The sequence below is a fragment of the Phycodurus eques genome, chromosome 13 (genome assembly GCF_024500275.1).
Source record: "Phycodurus eques isolate BA_2022a chromosome 13, UOR_Pequ_1.1, whole genome shotgun sequence".
NCBI classification, from domain to species: Eukaryota; Metazoa; Chordata; class Actinopteri; order Syngnathiformes; family Syngnathidae; genus Phycodurus; species Phycodurus eques.
This window is the reverse complement of record NC_084537.1, coordinates 2,879,609-2,901,288: the sequence shown is the minus strand read 5'-3', so window position 1 is coordinate 2,901,288 and position 21,680 is coordinate 2,879,609. Positions and strand designations below refer to the sequence as shown.

Genomic DNA, 21,680 nt, shown 5'->3' with positions numbered 1-21,680 from the left:
TATAGAATAATTAGTCTGTCTTTCATAAATAATACTGGAAAAAATCTTCCTTTCGAAAAATTGGATGCTAAATTGCCATTGCAATATTTGTTTAAAAGAAGAAAAAAAAAACCTCACAAGATTTCTCCCCCCCCCCATATTGTTCTGCCCTACTCCTGATTGATGACTGGGACGTTTTAATGGGCCCACATCATTAAGGCTTATTGGTTTCCCTCCCAGTAGCGAGGACCGGCAAAGCATGGCTAAAGGTTTAGCCACATTAACACGTGATGTTGTGGCTAACTACACACAAGTGTTGCGAGGAGGTTTTTATACTGTTTACCCACATAGGCTAAGAGGTTTCATGACCCAGTGCCAACCCTGCAAATCCGTCCACTGGCCTGACCAAAGGGGATGCTTTTGATCAACAACTTTTAATTTCGGTCCACACAAAAGATTTAATGAAAGTCTACAAGTCTCGTGACGTAAAGGAGTGTGAGTCATTCTATTGCTGATGAGAAAATGATCACACAGCGATCTTCATATGTGACGTGTAATTGCATTTTATAAGGCTCATATCCATTTGTAAATTTTATACGATAGTAGGCTTACTTAAGCGGTAAAAAGTCACCAAAAGTATCAGAGGCATCAACTAATTAAAAGAGATGGAAGTTATTAGCTAATGTGAGATTTAGCTTTCGTTTGTGCCAAATCTAATTAAATATGAACAATGTGACATCTAATATAACAATATTACAGTCCCCTCCAAATTTATTGGAACGGTGTTGGATTTATTTTACCCAACATTATAATAAATAGACACAAAAGGAATGAAGACGCTGGTTTATTTTTCTCATGAGGAGGGCGCATGGGAGATTGTTCAGGTTACAGCCTCTCAACACGCTCTAAACAATCTCCCCCGTCGCTCCTACATTTATTTGAAAATAGGAGGGTTTTACAAGACATAATGTTCGAAGCACTAAGACACAACATAAATCATGGGAAACTTACGGTCGAGGGTTCAAATGGGTCACTCGTTATTGGTTCGCCGATTATCACGTTGTTTTGTTACCCCCTTTCGCAACAGTATCGTTGGGATTTATCATCTTGTGCCTTTCGCACGGACACAACACAAAACATGGGACCAGACCAACACCTGTCACGTCCCCGACCACATCCGATCACGTCCTTGGTCAAGGCGCCCTTCCATCGGATGATGCTGAGTCATCTTCTTGAAGGCGAGACATCTTTCTTTCTAAAAATTGTCCACAATACTAATGCAAGCTAAGCAAATAAATGATAACTTCTAAAATATATCTAACAAACGGCAAGGTCAATTCCTTTGTTTTTGTTGTATATTGAAGACATTTGGGTTTTGGATCAAAAGATGAATAAGAAACAAGAGTTCAGAATTCCAGCTTTCATTTCATGGTATGTACATCTAGATGTGAGAAACAACTCAGGACGGAGCACCTTTTGTTTGAAGCCACCCACTTTTCTAGTCAGCAAAACTATTGGAACAGACATTATTAAATTAACTTAAAGTGAATAACAATATTTGGTGGTATAACACTCACTTGCAGTAACTGCATCAAGCCTGCGACCCATTGACTTCACCAGACTGTTGGATTCTTCATTTGTAATGCTTTTCCAGGCCTTTACTGCAGCCTCTTTCAGTTCTTCTTTGTTTCTGAGGGTTTCTCCCTTCATTCTCCTCTTCAGGAGGTAAAATGCTTGCTCTATTGCAAGGGTGTCAAACTCATTTTTGTCACCGGGCCACATCATAGTTATGACTTCCCTCGGAGGGCTGCTACAACTGTGAACCCATATAAATCAAAGTTGACCTCCGATACTGTAGTTACATACAGTATACACAACACATTGATGAACAGCCAGTTTTGAAATCAGAAGCCTATAAAAACATGTTTTTCATCCATCCATCCATCTTCTACCGCTTATCCGAGGTCGGGTCGCGGGGGCAGTAGCTTTAGCAGGGATGCCCAGACTTCCCTTTCCCCAGCCACTTCATCCATCTCTTCCGGGGCGATCCCGAGGCGTTCCCAGGCCAGCCGAGAGATGTAGTCTCTCCAGCGTGTCCTGGGTCGTCCCTGGGGTCTCCTCCTGGTGGGACGTGCCCGGAACACCTCACCGGGGAGGCGTCCGGGAGGCATCCGAATCAGATGCCCCAGCCACCTCATCTGGCTCCTCTCGATGTGAAGGAGCAACGGCTCTACTCTGAGATCCTCCCGGATAACCGAGCTTCTCACCCTATCTCTAAGGGAGAGCCCGGACACCCTGCGGAGGAAACTCATTTCGACCGCTTGTATCCGGGATCTCGTTCTTTCGGTCACGACCTACAGCTCGTGACCATAGGCGATGGTAGGAACGTAGATCGACCGGTAAATCGAGAGCTTCGCCTTTCGGCTTAGCTCCTTCTTTACCACAACGGATCGATACAAAGTCCACATCACTGCAGACGCTGCACCGATCCGCTTGTCGATCTCCCGTTCCGTTCTTCCCTCACTCGTGAACAAGACCCCAGGATACTTGAACTCCTCCACTTGGGGCAGGATCTCATCCCCGACGTGGAGAGGGCACACCACCCTTTTCCGACTGAGGACCATGGTCTCAGATTTGGAGGTGCTGATTCTCATCCCAGCCGCTTCACACTCGGCTACGAACTGCTCCAATGAGAGTTGGAGGTCACGGCTTGATGAAGCCAACAGAACCACATCATCTGCAAAAAGCAGAGATGCAATACTGAGGCCACCAAACCGGACCCCCGCTACGCCTCGGCTGCGCCTAGAAATTCTGTCCATAAAAGTTATGAACAGAATCGATGACAAAGGGCAGCTTTGGCGGAGTCCAACCCTCACCGGAAACGAGTCCGACTTACTGCCGGATATGCGGACCAAACTCTGACTCCGGTCGTACAGCCCGTATCAGGGGGTTCGGTACCCCATACTCCCGAAGTACCCCCCACAGGACCACCCGAGGGATACGGTCGAACGCCTTCTACAAGTCCACAAAACACATGGAGACTGATTGGGCGAACTCCCATGCACCCTCGAGGACCCTGCCAAGGGTGTAGAGCTGGTCCACTGTTCCACGGCCAGGACGAAAACCACACTGCTCCTCCTGAATCTGGGATTCATCTTCTCGACGGACCCTCCTCACCAGCACCCCTGAATAGACCTTACTCGGGAGGCTGAAGAGTGTGATCTCCCTGTAGTTGGAACACACCCTCCGGTCCCCCTTCTTAAAAAGGGGGACCACCACCCCAGTCTGCCAATCCAGAGGCACTGTCCCCGATGTCCACGCAATGTTGCAGAGACGTGTCAACCAGGATAGCCCTACAACATCCAGAGCCTTGAGGAACTCCGGGCGAATCTCATCCACCCCCGGGGCCCTGCCACCGAGGAGCTTTTTAACCACCTCTGTGACCTCAACCCCAGAGATAGGAGAGCCCGCCTCAGAGAACCCAGACTCTGCTCCATCATGGGAAGGCGTGTCGGTGGAATTGAGGAGGTCTTCGAAGTATTCTCCCCACCGGCTCACAACGTCCCGAGTTGAGGTCAGCAGCGCCCCATCCCCACTATACACAGTGTTGATGGTGCACTGCTTTCCCCTCCTGAGATGTCGGATGGTGGACCAGAATTTCCTCGAAGCCATCCGGAAGTCTTTCTCCATGGCCTCACCGAACTCCTCCCATGCCCGAGTTTTTGCTTCAGCGACCACCAAAGCCACCATTCTGCTTGGCCCATCAGCTGCTTCAGGAGACCCACAGGCCAAAAAGGCCCGATAGGACTCCTTCTTCAGCTTGACGGCATCCCTCACCATTGGTGTCCACCAACGGGTTCGGGGATTGCTGCCACGACAGGCCACCTTACGGCCACAACTCCGGTCGGCCGCCTCAGCAATGGAGACGCGGAACATGGTCCACTCGGACTCTATGTCCCCCGCCTCCCTCGGAACATGAGCGAAGTTCTGTCGGAGGTGGGAGTTGAAACTCCTTCTCACGGGGGATTCCACCAGACGTTCCCAGCAGACCTTCACAATACGTTTGGGCCTGCCACGTCGGACCGGCATCTTCCCCCACCATCAGAGCCAACTCACCACCAGGTGGTGATCAGTTGACAGCTCCGCCCCTCTCTTTACCCGAGTGTCCAAGACATGCGGCCGCAAGTCCGAAGACACGACCACAAAGTCGATCATCGAACGACCTTGGGTGTACTGGTGCCAAGTGCACGTGTGGACACCCTTATGCTTGAACATGGTGGACAATCCGTGACGAGCACAGATGTCCAATAACAGAACGCCGCTCGGGTTCTGATCGGGGGGCCCGTTCCTCCCAATCACGCCCTTCCAGGTCTCACTGTCATTGCCCACGTGAGCATTGAAGTCCCCCAGCAGAACGATGGAGTCCCCAGCGGGAGCGCTCTCCAGCACCCCCTCCAAGGACTCCAAAATGGGTGTGTACTCTGAACTGGTATTTGGTGCATAGGCACAAACAACAGTCAGGACCCGTCCCCCCACCCGAAGGCGGAGGGAGGCTACCCTCTCGTCCACCGGGGTCAACCCGAACGTATAGGTGCAGAGCCGGGGAACAATAAGTATACCCACACCTGCTCGGCGCCTCTCACCGTGGGCAACTCCAGAGTGGAAGAGAGTCCAACCCCTCTCGAGAGGACTGGTACCAGAGACCAAGCTGTGCGTGGAGGCGAGTCCGACTATATCTAGTCGGAACTTCTCTACCTCACACACCAGCTCGGCTCCTTCCCTGCCAGAGATGTGACATTCCATGTCCCTAGAGTCAGCTTCTGTAGCCGGGGATCGGATCGCCAAGGTCCCCGCCTTCGGCCACCGCCCAGCTCGCATTGCACCCGACCCCTATGGCCCCTCCCACAGGTGTTAAGCCCATGGGAAGGGGGACCCACATTACCCTTTCAATCTGTGCCCGGCCGGGCCCCATGGGTGCAGGCCCGGCCACCAGGCGCTCGCCTTCGAGCCCCACCTCCAGGCCTGGCTCCAGAGGGGGGCCTCGGTGACCCGCGTCCGGGCAAGGGAATACGTAATCCAATCATTTTACTCATCATTGGGGTCTTTGGAGCCGTGCTTTGTCTGGTCCCTCACCTAGGACCTGTTTGCCATGGGTGACCCTGCCAGGGGCGTGAAGCCCCAGACAACTTAGCTCCTAGCATCATTGGGACACACAAACCCCTCCACCACGATAAGGTGACGGCTCAAGGAGGGGACATGTTTTTCAACTATTATAATTATTTTAAAAGGGGGATTGGTAACACAAAAATGCTTGCACATATCTCAATGGTATTTCACCAGAACACAAGCAATTTTGATTTGCTTTCGCGGGCCACATAAAATGATGTGGCGGGCCGGATCTGGCCCCCAGGCCACCAGTTTGACACCTGTGCTATTGGGTTAAGGTCCAGTGATTAACTTGGCCAGTCTAAGACCTTCCAATTTCCCCCCCTGAAGTCCTTTGTTGTGTTGGGAGTGTGTTTTGGGTCATTGTCTTGATGCATGATGAAGCGTCTCCCAATTAGTTTGGATGCATTTTTCTGTAAACTGCCAGACAAAATGGTTTAGTAGACTTCAGAATGCATTCTGCTGCTACCATTGTGAGTTAGATCATCAATAAAGACTAGTAAGCTCGTTTCAGAAGCAGCCATACAAGCCCAAGCCATGACATTACCTCCTTCCATACTTTACAGATGAGTTTGTGTGTTTTGGATCATAAGCAGATCCTTTCTTTCTCCATACGTTGGCCTTTCCATCACTTTGGTAGAGGTTAATCTTGGTCTCATCAGTCCATAAAACTTTGTTCCAAAACTTTTGTGGCTCATCTCTGTACTTCTTTGCAAAATCCAATCTGGTCTTGCGATTCTTTTTGCTGATTAGTGGTTTGCATCTGGTGGTATGGGCTGTATATTTCTTCTCTCGAAGTCTTCTTTGAACAGTGGATTGGGCTACCTTCAACCCTGCCCTGTGGAGGTTGGCAGTGATGTCACTGCCTGTTGTCTTTCGGTGTTTCTTCACAGCTCTTACAATGTTTCTGTCATCAACTGCTGTTGATACCTTTGGCCGACCTGTTGCTCAGTACACCAGCAGTTTCTTTCATTTTCAGGACATTCCAAATTGTTGTATTGGCTATGCGCAATGTTTGTGCAATAGATCTGATCGATTTCCCCTCTTCTCTCAGCTTCTAAATGGTTTACTTTTCTCCCATAGACACCTCTCTGGTCTTCATGTTTGCCTAACAGCAAATGCAGTTCTCACTGGTGTAACCCAAAGCCAAAAACGCTGTTGTCATAGTACCCCTTGAACACTGGCAGCGAGAGCCATTCCACACATCCACCATCCACACACAGATGTAATTGTGAATATTGCGAATATGCGCCTGAGGTTCCGCCTGTGCGGTCAGGATCTGCTTTGGGTAAGTCACAGGAGTTAACGAGACCAGAAAAAAACTTCCACCGCTTCTGCTTTTAAGAAGTAACTGTACTTTTACTCCGTTACAATGATCTAAATGTCGCTCGCTACTTTTAATGATCAATTATTGCTTTTTTAACAACTATTTCATGTGTGAGACTATGACTTCGACTTCCCCATTGGGCACTGTTTCTGTCAATCCAATTTAAGCGCTAGTGACGTTTAAATGTAGTTCACCAATCAAACGACACAAGAAAGTCACATGACCTCACAGAACGTCTTCCATTGGGTTTCCTGGGCATAGGTATTCATTCTAGACAAGTCTGCCCCGCGGATCGCCATGCGTACGTGAGGGCCATGTAGGGAAGGTCGTCATTAACATGAAGGCAACAGCGCGCTACTTGTGTTTCCAGTTAGACGAACAAAAACAATAGCTTTAATGTATTGTCGTATTTGTCTGGCACTGTGTGCCCAAACGTGGACATTTCAGCTCACTTATAACTTGAGAAAACACCAAGCAGTAAATTGCAGATGTTTTTTTTATAGTTTTGACTGTGTATACAGAGACACACACACTCACGCGCACACACAACAACATGAGAAGTTGCCATTCACATTTTATTTTGTAATTTTTAAAAATCTTATCTTAAATTTAAAAAAGCAAAACTTAAAGCGGTATCTGTCAAATTTTATAATTATAACTTTTAACTATGAATATGCGCTGCATGTACGCGGTAACTCTTTTAAGCGGAAAAACTCAACTCTATGTATCCGGTTTTAAATATATACCAATTTTAAAATAACATCAGATGCATTAATTTAATGCATGTTGGCCATGTTAATTGAACCTGTCTTACCTGGTAAAGAACAGTATGTCTGCCTGAGGAAGCAAAACAATACGTCAATGTCTCAAGCTGCTGCTGCCTCAGCTGATGAATTTCCTCTAGGAGTAGGGATGTCATGATCACATTCTTTAGCGCCGATTTTGAGAAACTGCCGACACCGCGTCACAATCAAATACCTCAGCAGTGTATTAAGATGAAAACAACTTCTTCTTCTTTTCCTTTCGGCTTGTCCTATTAGGGGTCGCCACAGTGTGTCATCCTTTTCCATGTAAGCCTATCTCTTTCATCCTCCTCTCTTACACCAACTGCCCTTTTTTCTTCATTCACTACATCTATAAACCTTCTCTTTGGTCTTCTTCTAGCTCTCTTGCCTGGCAGCCCCATCTTCATCACCCTTCTACCAATATACTCACCCTTCTCCTCTGGATTTGTCCAAGCCATCGAAGTCTGCTCTGTCTAACTTTGTCTCCTAAGCATCTAACCTTGGCCGTCCCTCTGATAAGCTCGTTTCTAATTTTATCCAACCTTGTCACTCGTAGAGAGAACCTCAACATCTTAATTTCCGGCATCTCAAGCGCTGCTTCCTGTTGTCTCTTCAGTGCCACTGACTCGAATCCGAACATCATGGCTGGCCTCACCACTGTCTTATAAATTTTGCCCTTCATCCTAGCAGAGACTCTTCTGTCACAAATTCCTGACACCTTTCCCACCCGTTCCAACCTGCTTGGACTCATTTTCTTACCACACGCACCATTGCTCTGGACTGTTGACCCTAAGTACAACCTCAATTCCAATGAAGTTGGGAGGTTGTGTTAAACATAAATAAAAACAGTCTACAATGATTTGCAAATCATGTGCAACCTATATTTAATTGAATACACTACAAAGACAAGATATTTAATGTTCAAACTGATAAACTTTATAGTTTTGATCAAATAATCATTAACTTGGAATTTTATGGGACATGTGGCAAAAATACTGAGAAAGTTGAGGAATGCTCATCAAACACCTGTTTGGAACATCCCACAGGTGAACAGGCTAATTGGGAACAGGTGGGTGCCATGATTGGGTATAAAAGGAGCTTACCTGAATTGCTCACTCATTCACAAGCAAAGATGGGGCGAGGTTCACCTCTTTGTGAACAAGTACGTGAGAAAATAGTCGAACAGTTTAAGGACAGTGTTCCTCAAGGTACAATTGCAAGGAATTTAGGGATTTCATCATCTACGGTCCATAATATCAAAAGGTTCCGAGATTCTGGAGAAATCACTGCATGTTAGCGACAAGGCCCAAAACCAACATTGAATGCCCGTGACCTTCGATCCCTCAGGCGGCACTGCATCAAAAACCGACATCAATGTATAAAGGATATCACCACATGGGCTCAGGAACACTTCAGAAAACCAATGTCAGTAAATACAGTTCGGCGCTACATCCGTAGGTGCAACTTGAAACTCTATGATGCAAAGCAAAAGCCATTTATCAACAACACCTAGGAACACCGCCGGCTTCTCTGGGCCCGAGCTCATCTAAGATGGACTGATGCAAAGTGGAAAAGTGTTCTGTGGTCCATCAAGTCCACATTTCAAATTGTTTTTGGAAATTGTGGCTGTCGTGTCCTCCGGGCCAAAGAGGAAAAGAAGCATCCGGACTGTTATGGATGCAAAGTTCAACAGCCAGCATCTGTGATGGTATGGGACTGTGTTAGCCAACGGCATGGGTAACTTTCACATCTGTGAAGGCACCATTAATGCTGAAAGGTACATACAGGTTTTGGAGAAACACATGCTGCCATCCAAGCAATGTCTTTTTCATGGACGACCCCACTTATTTCAGCAAGACATTGCCAAACCACATTCTGCACGTGTTACAACAGCGTGGCTTCGTATTAAAAGAGTGCGGGTACTAGACTGGCTTGCCTGCCTGCACTGCAGTCCAGACCTGTCTCCCATTGAAAATGTGTGGCGCGTTATGAAGCGTAAAATACGACAACGGAGACCCCGGACTGTTGAACAGCTGAAGCTGTACATCAAGCAAGAATGGGAAAGAATTCCACCTACAAAGCTTCAACAATTAGTATCCTCAGTTCCCAAACGTTTATTGAATGTTGTTAAAATAAAAGGTGATGTAACACAGTGGTAAACATGACCCTGTCCCAGCTTTTTTGGAACATGTTGAAGCCATAAAATGCTAAGTTAATGATTATTTGCTAAAATCAATAAAGTTTATCGGTTTGAACATTAAATATCTTGTCTTTGTAGTGTATTCAATTAAATATATGTTGAACATGATTTGCAAATCATTGTATTCTGTTTTTATTTATGTTTAACACAACCTCCCAACTTCATTGGAATTGGGGTTGTATTTAAAGTCCTCCACCCTCGCTATCTCTTCTCCCTGTTGCCTCAGTCTTTCCCCTGCACCCCTCTTTATGCACCTACATTCTGTCTTAGTTTGACTAATCTTCATTTCGCTCCTTTCCAGTGCATGCCTCCTCCTTTCTAAGTGTTCCTCCACCTGCTCCCTGCTTTCACTGCAGATCACCATGTCATCTGCGAACATCATGGTCCACAGGGACTCCAGTCTAACCTCATCTGTCAGCCTATCCATCACCACTGCAAACAGGAAGGGGCTCAGGACTGATCTCTGATGCAGTCCCACCTCCACCTTAAACTCCTCTCACACCTCAGTACTGTTCTGCCCTCATACATGCCTTGTACTATTCTAACATACTTCTCTGCCACTCCAGACTTCTGCATGCAGTACCACAGTTCCTCTCTGGGTACTGTGTCATAGGCTTTCTCTAGATCTACAAAGACACAATGGAGATCCTTCTGACCTCTGTATTTCTCCATCAACACCCTCAAGGCAAATAATGCATCTGTGGTACTCTTTCGAGCCATGAAACCATCCTGTTGCTCGCAAATACTTCTGTCTTGAGTGTAGCCTCCACTACTCTTTCTCATAACTTTATTGTGTGGCTCATCAACGTTATTCCTCTATAGTTCCCACAGCTCTGCACATCACCCTTGTTCTTAAAAATGGACACCAGCCCACTTTTCCTCTATTCTTCAGGCATTCCTCCTGCTAGAATTCTGTTGAACAAACTGGTCAAAAACTCCACAGCCACCTCTCCTAGATGCTTCCATACCTCCACAGGAATGTCATCAGGACCAACGACCTTTCAATTTTTCATCTTTTGTGCCTTTCTAATTTCCCCCGTAATTATCATTGCTACTTCCTGTTCCACCACACTTGCCTCTTCTTCTTTCTCTCTGATTTTCCTCCCTCATTAACTCCTCAAAGTATTCTTTCCATCTATCCAGCACACCACTGGCACCAGTCAACACATTTCCATCTCTATCCTTAATCACTCTAATCTGCTGCACATCCTTCCCATCTCTAGTCTGACCAACCTCTATCGATCTTTTTCTCCTTCTTTGTGTGTCCAACCTGGCATACTTGTCATCATATGCCTCGTTTGTCATTTGCCACCTCTGCCTTCGCCCTACGTCGCACCTCCATGTATTCCTTTCTACATAGTCCTTTCAGTGTCCCACTTCTTCTGAGCTAACCTCTTTCCTTGTATGATTTCCTGTACTTTGAGGTTCCACCATCAAGTCTCCTCCCCTTTCCTACCAGAAGATACACCAAGTACTCTCCTGCCTGTCTCTCTGATCACCTTGGCTGTAGTGATCCAGTCCGTCTGGAAACTCCTCCTGTCCACCGAGAGCCTGTCTCACCTGTTCCTGAATATTCACAGAACACTCTTCCTTTATCAGCTTCCACCACATGGTTCGCTGCTCTGCCTTTGTCTTCTTAAAGGTCAGAAGACAAAGATGTTATGGGGTCAGTTACAATTCATATTTGCATTGTTTATATGTTATGTAATATATGCATTGTCACTTCCAGCAAGTACTCAACTATAGTTTAGCTAAAAATGAGTTTTTTATTACACGTATTGAGCACTCCCTGAACATATCCGAAGCTCAAGTGTGGTTACTCTATCCACCGCAAGGGCTACCGGAACTGACGTTACAATTGCCAAACACCGCACACTATACTCGATACGCAATGGCGAGCAACGTGTTTTCAACATGAGGAGGAGGAGGATATTGATGTACAGGAGCACCCCACTGAACTAGGCATTGTCAAACCGTACATGTTTGAGCCGATCAGGAGGTCAGAACCTGACAGTGGCGACGACGAGCAGCCAAGTAGCAGCTCGACAACAGAAAAGGAGAGTGGCCACTGGCTCGATGTGACTGCAATGCCTGCAGAAGAGACGTCACAATACCGCGCAGAGCGGACTGGAAATACAGACTGGTATGTTTGTGCAGCCCATAAATCCATAATTTACTTGCTCCGGCATCCTCACTTGTCGATAGAAACATAGTCATGAACAGACGCAATATGAGCAGTTGGCCGTTCGTGTGTGATTCATAACGCGTTGGTCCATCCATCAGTCTCTGTACCGCTTACATTTATTTGTTGTGAAATAATCGATTATAGCCGGCACGGTGGGCGACTGGTTAGCACATCTGCCTCACAGTTCTCGGGACCAGGGTTCAAATCCCGGCCCCGCCTGTGTGGAGTTTGCGTGTTCTCCCTGTACCAAGGTGGGTTTTCTCCGGGCACTCCGGTTTCCTCCCACATCCCAAAAACGTGCGTGGTAGGTTGATTGGAGACTCTAAAATTGCCTGTAGGTGTGAGTGCGAATGGTTGTTTCATGTGCCCTGTGATTGGCTGGCGACCGGTTCAGGGTGTACCCTGCCCCGCGCCCGAAGATAGCTGGGATAGGCTCCAGCACGCCCGGGGCCCTAGTGAGGATAAGCGGTAAAGGAATTGGATGGACGGATAATCAATTATTTTATTGTACGTGCACTTACATCTATTTGTTGTGATATGATAGATTATTTTATTGTACGTGCATTATGTATTTGGTCATTGTTCTTCCGATTTCTTGGCGACCACTCTTGAAAAAGAGACAGTGGTCTCAGTGGAGTTTAATTTCTGGTTAAATAAAGGCATTGATTGTTTGGTTATTGTCACTGTTACAGTAACAATGAAAATCCATTTGGGATCCCTTCATAAATAGCACTGAAGTAAATGTTTTATAAAAAAAAAATGAGTGAACTACGAAAAACACACAGCTATGCACAAGGAAATTATTTACAAGTTGGAGGATGTCTTTCGTGAGATCCTGAGCAGAAATGCCAGAAAACAATGTCATCGGGAACAAGTGAAATGGGAAAAGTAACATTCATGTTAATGGTCTGATTAATTAATTAGTTAATTCCAAATCATTTCCATTGCAGGTGTTCCTGTGGAGAATGGCATCAACAGCCGACAGGGGTGGAGAGTGTCTGTTGTCAGCAGTAGCAGAAAAGTTGACTGTTAGAATGAGCTGCATCATTGAACATGAAGGATTTGAAGCCAACTGTCAACATCAGTATGTGCTGGAAACCAGCTTGTGGGAGTACATCCAGACAAATTGGTGATGAAGACCCAGTAAATGAGTAAGTTTTTCAGAGAGAAGACTAGGTAGACCAGTGGTTCTCAAACTATTTTACACCGTTAAAAAAAATACTTGCCTCTCCAAGTACCACTTTAATGACCAGCATTAAAACACAGTAGCATAGTAAGATTACTGTAATAGTCAAACATTATGCACAGTTACAGCATCAAAACTGCACTTGAAAATAGAAAAAGTGCATTTCACTGACTTGTTTTTCTTTATATTTTTTAACATTCAGGGTCTACAGGTACATTGCATACAGACGATTCACACGATAGATCTATCATATCCTTGGGAAGAAAAACAGAAGAGGTCTGCCATCCTGTGTTGTTAGTAGAATATGTGCTCGGTGGGAGAGTGAGAATTGCAATTATTGTGGATTTAAATATCCAAAAGTCTAATTAAACTAGAACTTTGTTGAACCTGGTGTGTTCTTTTTTTTCCACATACCACTTGCATCTTGTCAACCCTGTCATATTTCTCAACAACATTTCGTGGCGCAGATATCTCGCTTGCATCAACCCCAGCTGCCTCCAAGGTTGGAAATTTCTGTCTCCTTTGCATTACTTCATCCAGCAGTGTCTGGACATAGTCTAGAACAAAAATGTTTAGACAAATCTGAAGGAGCAAGTATTACTATTAAACACATACAACGCTGACCATACTTACCGTAGGTAATTGGCACCTTGACCTCCTTTGCCACTGGCTTACCATCCTTCCCTTTTGGATAAGCAATGCTCCACTATAGCTCCCCAGCCTTCCTTCGCGTTTGCATTGTTTGCAATGTAATGCTGACAGAAGCAACCTCCAATACAAACAACCAGGAGAAACAATAAACAAACAATAAAAATATTTTGCAATAATTGATTCTAAAAATATTCAATAGTGACAGCTGTATAGGCGTTTAGAGTCGCGACAAATTTAGTACATTTCATTTGCTCCTCAAACACATGAGCAATGTACATTGTGCCTGTATGGAACTGTATAGTTTAACCCCTAATGTACAGTACCTTGCTTTCATTGTCCTGTGTGAGAAATAGGAGGCCTTTGGAGCGAAGTACAGTACTACTTTATGGTAGGCTTCAAGGCTTGATGTTTGTTGAATAGGCGATAAGTTGCCAATTTCTTTGAGCAGCATCTTATTATTTACTATTATTTATTATTTGCAGTTCCTTATGTGCTTTTGATCCTGGAACACATCAATGGACAGAATTAAGAGAAGTAGCATCTCTGAATCATCTTTCAATAAGCTTATTTGATTCACTTTACCTTTTTATGAGTCATTCTCTTTCCTCTACCAGTTCATCATGCAGACATTCTATAAATGCGTCACCATGGCCCTTGTGAACATTCATGACATGGTTGGCGATTGACATCCACTTCTGCCGACATTCCTCACTTTTTTTTTTTTTTTAATCAGTTTATTTGAAAGGGGACAATGCAATTTCATAAAACATCAATCTGAGTTCGGGTGGAGTTTGTAATTCTCGTAGGGCCATTAATTACCTGAGTCATATCCATATCATCCATAACCCTTTTCAATTTTTTCCTAACTTTGTTAACTTCCCAATTAACATTTAGGTCACCCATTATTATCACCTCTTTTGCAAGATTGAGTTGTTTCAGTAAAATTTCCAGCTTTTCATAAAAAGCGGCATTTGATGAGGGAGGCCTATAAATAACTACAAGAATAAAAGACATTTGCTGTGACAAAGAAACAGTTAGTCCAATAAATTCTAATCCATTCACATCTGTAACATGTATTTCATTACAATTAAAAGTGTCCTTGGCATAAATCATAACACCTCCTCCCTTACAACCCTGTCTGTCGTTTCTAAACATTTTATAACCAGGTACAGATAGTATTGCTGAGGGTGAAGATTCATGGAGCCATGTCTCAGATAGGCAGAGGAAGTCAATATTTGAGTCAGTGAGAAGGTGATTGACCTGATCACTTTTTGTTAAAATGCTTCGTATATTTAAGTGTGCACAAATAATGCCTTTTGGTTTACGTGTTGAGTCCCATATTAATTTAGAGTTATTAACGGTTTGGAACACTCTGCATTTCCGGTGCTTTAGTATTGCGGGGTTTGGAAGCCCCCTGTTTCTTTTATTGGCAATGTTTGCATATAGCTTTACGCTGCCAGCTTCCGCATCAGCCGGCAGTGGTGGGGGCCCAGCCGGCAGTGGTGGAGGCCCAGCCGGCAGTGGTGGAGGCCCAGCCGGCAGTGGTGGAGGCCCAGCCGGCAGTGGTGGAGGCCCAGCCGGCAGTGGTGGAGGCCCAGCCGGCAGTGGTGGAGCCCAAGCTAGCAGTGGTGGAGGCCCAACTAGCAGTGGTGTTGGCCCAGGTGGCAGTGGTAGAGGCCCAGCTAGCAGAGGCAGAGGCCCAACCAGCAGAGGCGGAAGCCCAGCTAGCAGTGGTGGAGGCCCAGCTAGCAGAGGTGGAGGCCCAGCTAGCAGAGGTGGAGGCCCAGCTATCAGTGGTGGAGGCCCAGCTAGCAGTGGTGGAGGCCCAGCTAGCAGTGGTGGAGGCCAAGCTAGCAGTGGTGGAGGCCCGGCCAGCAGTGGTGGAGGCCCAGCTAGCAGTGATGGAGGCCCAACTAGCAGTGGTGTTGGCCCAGGTGGCAGTGGTAGAGGCCCAGCTAGCAGAGGCAGAGGCCCAACCAGCAGAGGCGGAAGCCCAGCTAGCAGTGGTGGAGGCCCAGCTAGCAGAGGTGGAGGCCCAGCTAGCAGAGGTGGAGGCCCAGCTATCAGTGGTGGAGGCCCAGCTAGCAGTGGTGGAGGCCCAGCTAGCAGTGGTGGAGGCCAAGCTAGCAGTGGTGGAGGCCCGGCCAGCAGTGGTGGAGGCCCAGCTAGCAGTGATGGAGGCCCAACTAGCAGTGGTGTTGGCCCAGGTGGCAGTGATAGAGGCCCAGCTAGCAGTGGTGGAGGCCCACCTAGCAGTGGTGGAGGCCCAGCTCGCAGTGGTGGAGGCCCAGCTCGCAGTGGTGGAGGCCCAACTAGCAGTGGTGGAGGCCCAACTAGCAGTGGTGTTGGCCCAGGTGGCAGTGATAGAGGCCCAGCTAGCAGTGGTGGAGGCCCACCTAGCAGTGGTGGAGGCCCACCTAGCAGTGGTGGAGGCCCACCTAGCAGTGGTGGAGGCCCACCTACCAGTGGTGGAGGCCCAGCCGGCAATGGTGGAGGCCCAGCTCGCAGTGGTGGAGGCCCAACTAGCAGTGGTGTTGGCCCAACTAGCAGTGGTGTTGGCCCAGGTGGCAGTGGTAGAGGCCCAGCAAGCAGAGGTGGAGGCCCAGCCGGTAGAGGTGGAGGCCTAGCTCGCAATGATGTTAGCTGATCTAGCATTGGTGTTAGCCCGGCTGCTCGAGGTAAAGGCCCAGTTGGCAGTGATGTTGGCCCAGGTAGCAGAGGTGGAGGCCCAGCTATCAGTGGCCCAGGGTTTAGTTCAACATCACCAGCCAAAAGAAGTATCAGCAAGAGATTAAAAACACCCAGGAGTGGTTTGCCTGTGACAGCCTGTTCCTGCTCACCTGGGGGTGGCCTAGCATGGCCATAGTCCAGTACCCTTGTGAATAGCATGTGCTGACTCCATCTGGCTGGATACAAGGTTAGAATGCCCCTTTTTCTTGGACATGTTGAACTTAGCAGAAGATAGAGGGTTATCCAAACAGCAAAGGAATACGTTGATAGCATGATCCATGGTCCTATTTGATCTTTGGATGACTTTTTAAGCAAACGCACAGGACCTGCCAAACTGTGTGGCTGCACCCCGGCAGCCATCTTGTTTTTTCTTTCTTCTGTTTTTTTTTTTTTGTTCCCTTTGCTTGATGCTGCTGACCAATAAATGTGATTGGTGATGGACTGCGACCTTTTCAACACCGCCTCGCAACCAGCCTTTTTTGAAAGGGCCAGCAGCTGCTTCTTGATTCCTGAAAAGAAAATCATTATCAGTCCAATGGGTCAAATACCTTTGTCTGATTAGTCCTTCAATACAAAAAAACTGAAACATAAAAGTGACAAACTCAGAGGTAAGACTACCTTTTGCCACATGCCAAACGTCAAACCAGTGGCAAAGGTCATTATGGGTTTCCCTCAGAAATTTCTTAATTTGAGATTGGCGGTCTGTCACAATGTTTTCATAGTGACACCTTTCCTCTGTAACTAGGCAAGGCACCCTCTTCAAGCCCTCCAACTCCATGGCATGGGAGTTCTTCACCTCTGTAACCTGAAATGGGAATTATTTGCACAATATATGAATACACAAAACATTTGGCCTGACTACTAGATCTCGAGAAATGTCATTGCAAAGATTATTTACCTGTACCAATTGGGTGTCCAAGATCTGTGAGTCTTTAAGGTTCATAACAGTGTATGAACCATATTTGGCCATGTGCCCAGGAGAACAGCATCGTGCATCACCACCAACTGTGTGCTGTTTTCCCTGAACTCCTTCCAGAAGGGAAGATTGTTGACGTTCCCGCATGAGGTTGACGGTTGAAAGCAGGTAAGCATTCTGAATATGACGGTATGTCCTCTTTGAAAAATTCATTATGTTCACACTTTTGAGCATATTTATTGCTTTCACTGAACTGCAGCCGCTAAAAAGGATGGCACTAGCACCGGCACCCAGCAAGTTACCTAGAGCCATACAACCAGACATTGGTTGGCTGTACCATTCTTTGATGTGACCATGTCTGCATGTTGTTTTGAACATGGCAAGGCTTCCTCTAATATTATTAATAGCCACCAGGCATGTGCTGGAACAGACAGCACAGATTGCCAGGAGTGCTTGCAGGCACGATTAAAAAAAACAACAAACTTAGGCATTCGAATAGGGTTTCCATCAACGATGGACTCCTTCTCCTGCAAGGAAATCCTGTAAAAATCAAATGTGATGTGTGAATAATTTTGTCTTGCCCCAGTTCTACAGTATAACAAAAAACAAGAGCTGTATCTGTAACTTACAACGGTGGAAAAAAATAGTATTTTTACAATATATACAAAAAACTTTCTACTTTCTACTTGTATTTGCAAGCTTCCCTCATTACTGACCATTCTTCTTCAGTGTCGTCGTCATCATCATCAGATTGATCCTCATCACCAGGAGAATAGTCCTCATCTTCGACATCTCTTATTTATTATGGAATCATCCAGCTCTGTTCTCGTATCTGACAGGTCATCATCCAGCAATGTGCACTGCACACCAGCATGCACACATGAAGGACGTACAGTTTTTGCCCAGTTATTTTGTGCCATCTTGGAAACTGCTTCCACAGCTGGGTCACACTGAACTTTTTTATGCCTCTGGCTCACTGTAGATGTGACTTGGGTCCCATAATGTTGCTTATACTGAAAATGTGAAAACTTTGTGTGAGTGAGGAGATGACTGTGGTGATTTGAGGTAGTGATCAAAGCACTTGATAAATACAGTATATTATATTCCAACTCACCCAAGATGTTTGAGTACTGACTGGCTTATTGTCAACTGTAGCCTGGATACACACAGAGTTGCGATTGGACTGTGGTAGAATTTCTGTGTCCATCGTAATATTAGCATCATATGATGTGACAATCTGGTTGTCATCTATCACACTCTCACTCCTAGTAACTCGGACACCATCTGGAATAATAGTGATGCAAGATTAACCACTTTATTTGTGAATAAGCACACAACCTGTCAGACTGTGCATAAGGATTTGTAGGCTTGAGTTTGATACACAGGAAATGTACCGAAATGCAAATGATTTTAATCAATGGGTTATTTAAAAACAATCACATATTTTAATTAAGATTTTTTTTTTACGTGATTTAAATCACAGATTTTTAATCACCTTATTTGAAACAAAAAAACCCGGCCCTCAGAACTGTGAGCAGAGGTGCTAACCAGCCGGCCACCATGCTGACCCAATGCAGACACACAATGCTTTTTTTTTGAATGTCTGACATGAGATAAGACTAAACTTTTCCTGTTTTAGGATTACCAAAATTATGTCTATTCGCTAAATGCCAGAACATTGAGAGGAGGATTCTTTTGTTACAATAAAATATAACAGGCATGCTCATGTGGTCAGACAGTTGAGGGAAAAAAAAGCATGTCTTTCTAGTCATGGCTAGAAATATTGGCATCCCAGGGGTGCCAATATTTTTGAGCATGGCGATATGCATTATATATTCATATATGTTTCAGTGACACGGCACAAGCTTTTACATAGTATGCAATATTCCTATACATTGTGTGCCCCTCGCTCGATTAGCGTTATAACACGCCGCACACAAAGTATTTGCCATGTGTCTGTTGGCTTGTCATATAGGCAAAATTACAGACAACAGTACTAAAACATACTGTGTGGGTCTTCCCCCCCCCCAGTGCATAATAACCATAATAGAGTCGTAGGTATATAGTAGGAAATCCTCACCTCTTGTCTGCGCCGCTTCGCGGCTGCAAGATTCTCTTGGTGGCGGTTGAGGTTCCGGGGGCCGTAGGAAGAATAGTTGGCACCGCAGCTGATTTCAGTCTCTGCCTAACTACCCCTGTGTATCCAATGCTGTCTGCTAAATGTTTCTCAAAACACGCCGGTTCGAAGTGATCGTCACAAAGTTTGGAAGGCTTGCTAGGCACCCATAGCTGACCACGTTTCTTCCGTCGATTGACCTTGCCTATCCACTGGTAACATTCCTTTTTCACTTGGAAAGCCAAAGAAACTCTTGCCACTGCCTGAACCATTTGTACAACCAAATGCCACACAATAAACAATCGTGAAATCGCTGAATCATACAACAATAAATATACAAGGACGGGAACAACAGCAATAGCACACACAGCCGAATGAACAGGATTTTGTGTTACGTCACGGATTCACGCATTCATTCATATTTAGCGATTTAACTGCTGTATATCTGCTATATAATCACTTTGGAATGGCAGATGTGGTTTGTAAAGGGGTTCAAGAGTTATCAAGAAAACCTTTCAAGTCTTTGTCCTCTGACCTTTATTCTTCTTCCCCACCCCCATGGCTTTCCTTTTGTCTTCTTAATCTTCCTCTCCACCACCCGAGTCATTTTACACACCACCATCCTATGCTGTCTGGCCACACTCTCCCCTACTACTACTTTACAGTCAGTAATCTCCTGCAGATTACATCTGCACAAACTGTAATCCACCTGCATGTTTCTACCTCCGCTCTTGTAGGTCACCCTATGTTCCTGTCTCTTCTGGAAGAAAGTGTTCACTAAGGCTGTTTCCATCCTTTTTGCAAAGTTGACCAGCAGCTGCCCCTCGAGGTTCCTTTCCTGGATTCCGAAGTTACCCTTCACTTCTTTATCACCCGTTTCCTTCACCAACATGTTCATTAAAATATGCACGAATCACAACTCTCTCTGGGCTGCTCAGAACTACTTCGTCCTTCCAAAATTTCTCTTTCACCTCGAGGTCACATCCTACCTGTGGGGCATAGCCACTAATCACATTATACATAACATCCTCAATTTCAGGTTTCAGCCTCATTACTGGATCCGATACTCTTTTCACCTCCAAGACATTCTTAGCTAGCTCTTTCTTCAAAATAATCCCGACTCCATTTCTCTTCCAATCTACACCAACGTAAAATATTTAGAACCCTACCCCTTAACTTCTAGCCTTACTGCCTTTCCACCTGCTCTCCTGGACACACAATATATCAACCTTTCTCCTAATCATCATATCAACCAACTCCTGAGCTTTTCCTGTTATAGTCCCAAAATTAAAAGTCCTCACATTTAGTTCTAGGCTCTGTGCTTTCCTCTTCTCTTTCTGCCGAAGAAACCGCTTTCCACCTCTTATTCGTCTTCGACCCACAGTAGCTGAATCTCCATCAGTAGGTCAACGGCACTGGTGGCGGACGTTGTTAACCCGGGCCATGACCGATCCGGTATGGAATTGTTTGAATGAACAGTCATATTTGTTTGGCCAAGTTTTAAGCCAGATTCCCTTCCTGACGCAACCCTCTGCATTTATCTGGGCTTGGGACCGGCCTACAGTTTGCACTGGCTTGTGCCCCCCATAGGGCTGCATTATTAAGATGAAAACAAGTGTGCATCTAAAATTATGCATGTTACTAAAATTTTTTAAATACCTTTAAATTAAATTATCTTATATCATTGGATGGAGGACTGATTCACAAATAGAATGAGCCCTGGTTTGTAAGAATCGGATAAAGACTAGATAAAAGATAAAGATATGTAACTTTTTATGTCAAAAATTTTATTTTCTGCCCAGAAATCAAATGTCAATCATTGGGAAACTTGTGACCGAAACCTTGAATCTGGTAGAAAAATGCCCGGATATTTCTTATTAGGTGAGACAGAAATGTGACGTTTAAACAGGGTGGCCTCCTCTCAAGCCTCCTGAGGACTGATTGACCGATTATCGGCTGGGCCGATTATTGGGGCTGATATTTGGCATTTTGGCACATATTTGCATCGGCCTTTTGTCAAGTCTCATAGCGGATCATTTATTACTGGGTTATTTTGGCTCTGATGCAGCCGCAGCCAGCCTCTCTTTCTGTGACTTCTCTCTCCAGCCTTGTTTTGCCGACAGCACCACCTGAATTGTTATCAGCACCACCTGAATTGTTATCTGTGCACAGCCACTGCACGGGTAACAGCCAATCACCACGCAGTAAAAGCTGTGCAACGCATGCACAATGCTCTCAGTCTCACACACACGGGACAGAGAAGAAAAAGTTTTACCAAATCGAGATGGTCCAGGGAGCAAATATGTTTCAAAGGTATGTTAAGGCAGCAGACGCGAGATAAATTTTAGTATATTGTCGTCCTCTACAACGCACAACTACTTGTAACATTACTATGAGCCAGTTCAGGTTGTGTGTGTGTGTGTGTGTAGCAGTGCAGTC

At 45.7% G+C, this 21,680-nt stretch overlaps 1 protein-coding gene across 8 annotated transcripts in view; it reads left to right on the top strand.

Moving 5' to 3' along the window:
- Positions 1 to 21,680, top strand: part of LOC133411275 (intraflagellar transport protein 20 homolog) — a 92,689-nt gene that overhangs the window by 2,734 nt on the left and 68,275 nt on the right. For 2 of the 8 annotated variants that reach the window (XR_009769647.1, XM_061693420.1), the window contains exon 2: positions 1,067 to 1,217. The exons of 1 other annotated variant lie outside the window; for it this stretch is intronic. Coding sequence is in view for 1 of the 7 variants with exons in the window: in XM_061693420.1 (XP_061549404.1) it covers positions 1,118 to 1,217 (100 nt within the window). In the remaining 6 variants the exon portion in view is untranslated. Of the gene's footprint in view, positions 1 to 1,066; positions 1,218 to 10,881; positions 11,124 to 11,453; positions 11,601 to 12,592; positions 12,794 to 17,187; positions 17,294 to 21,680 lie in introns of all 8 variants that reach the window. 5 more of the 8 variants (XM_061693423.1, XM_061693425.1, XM_061693421.1 and 2 more) reach the window with 5 other exon arrangements.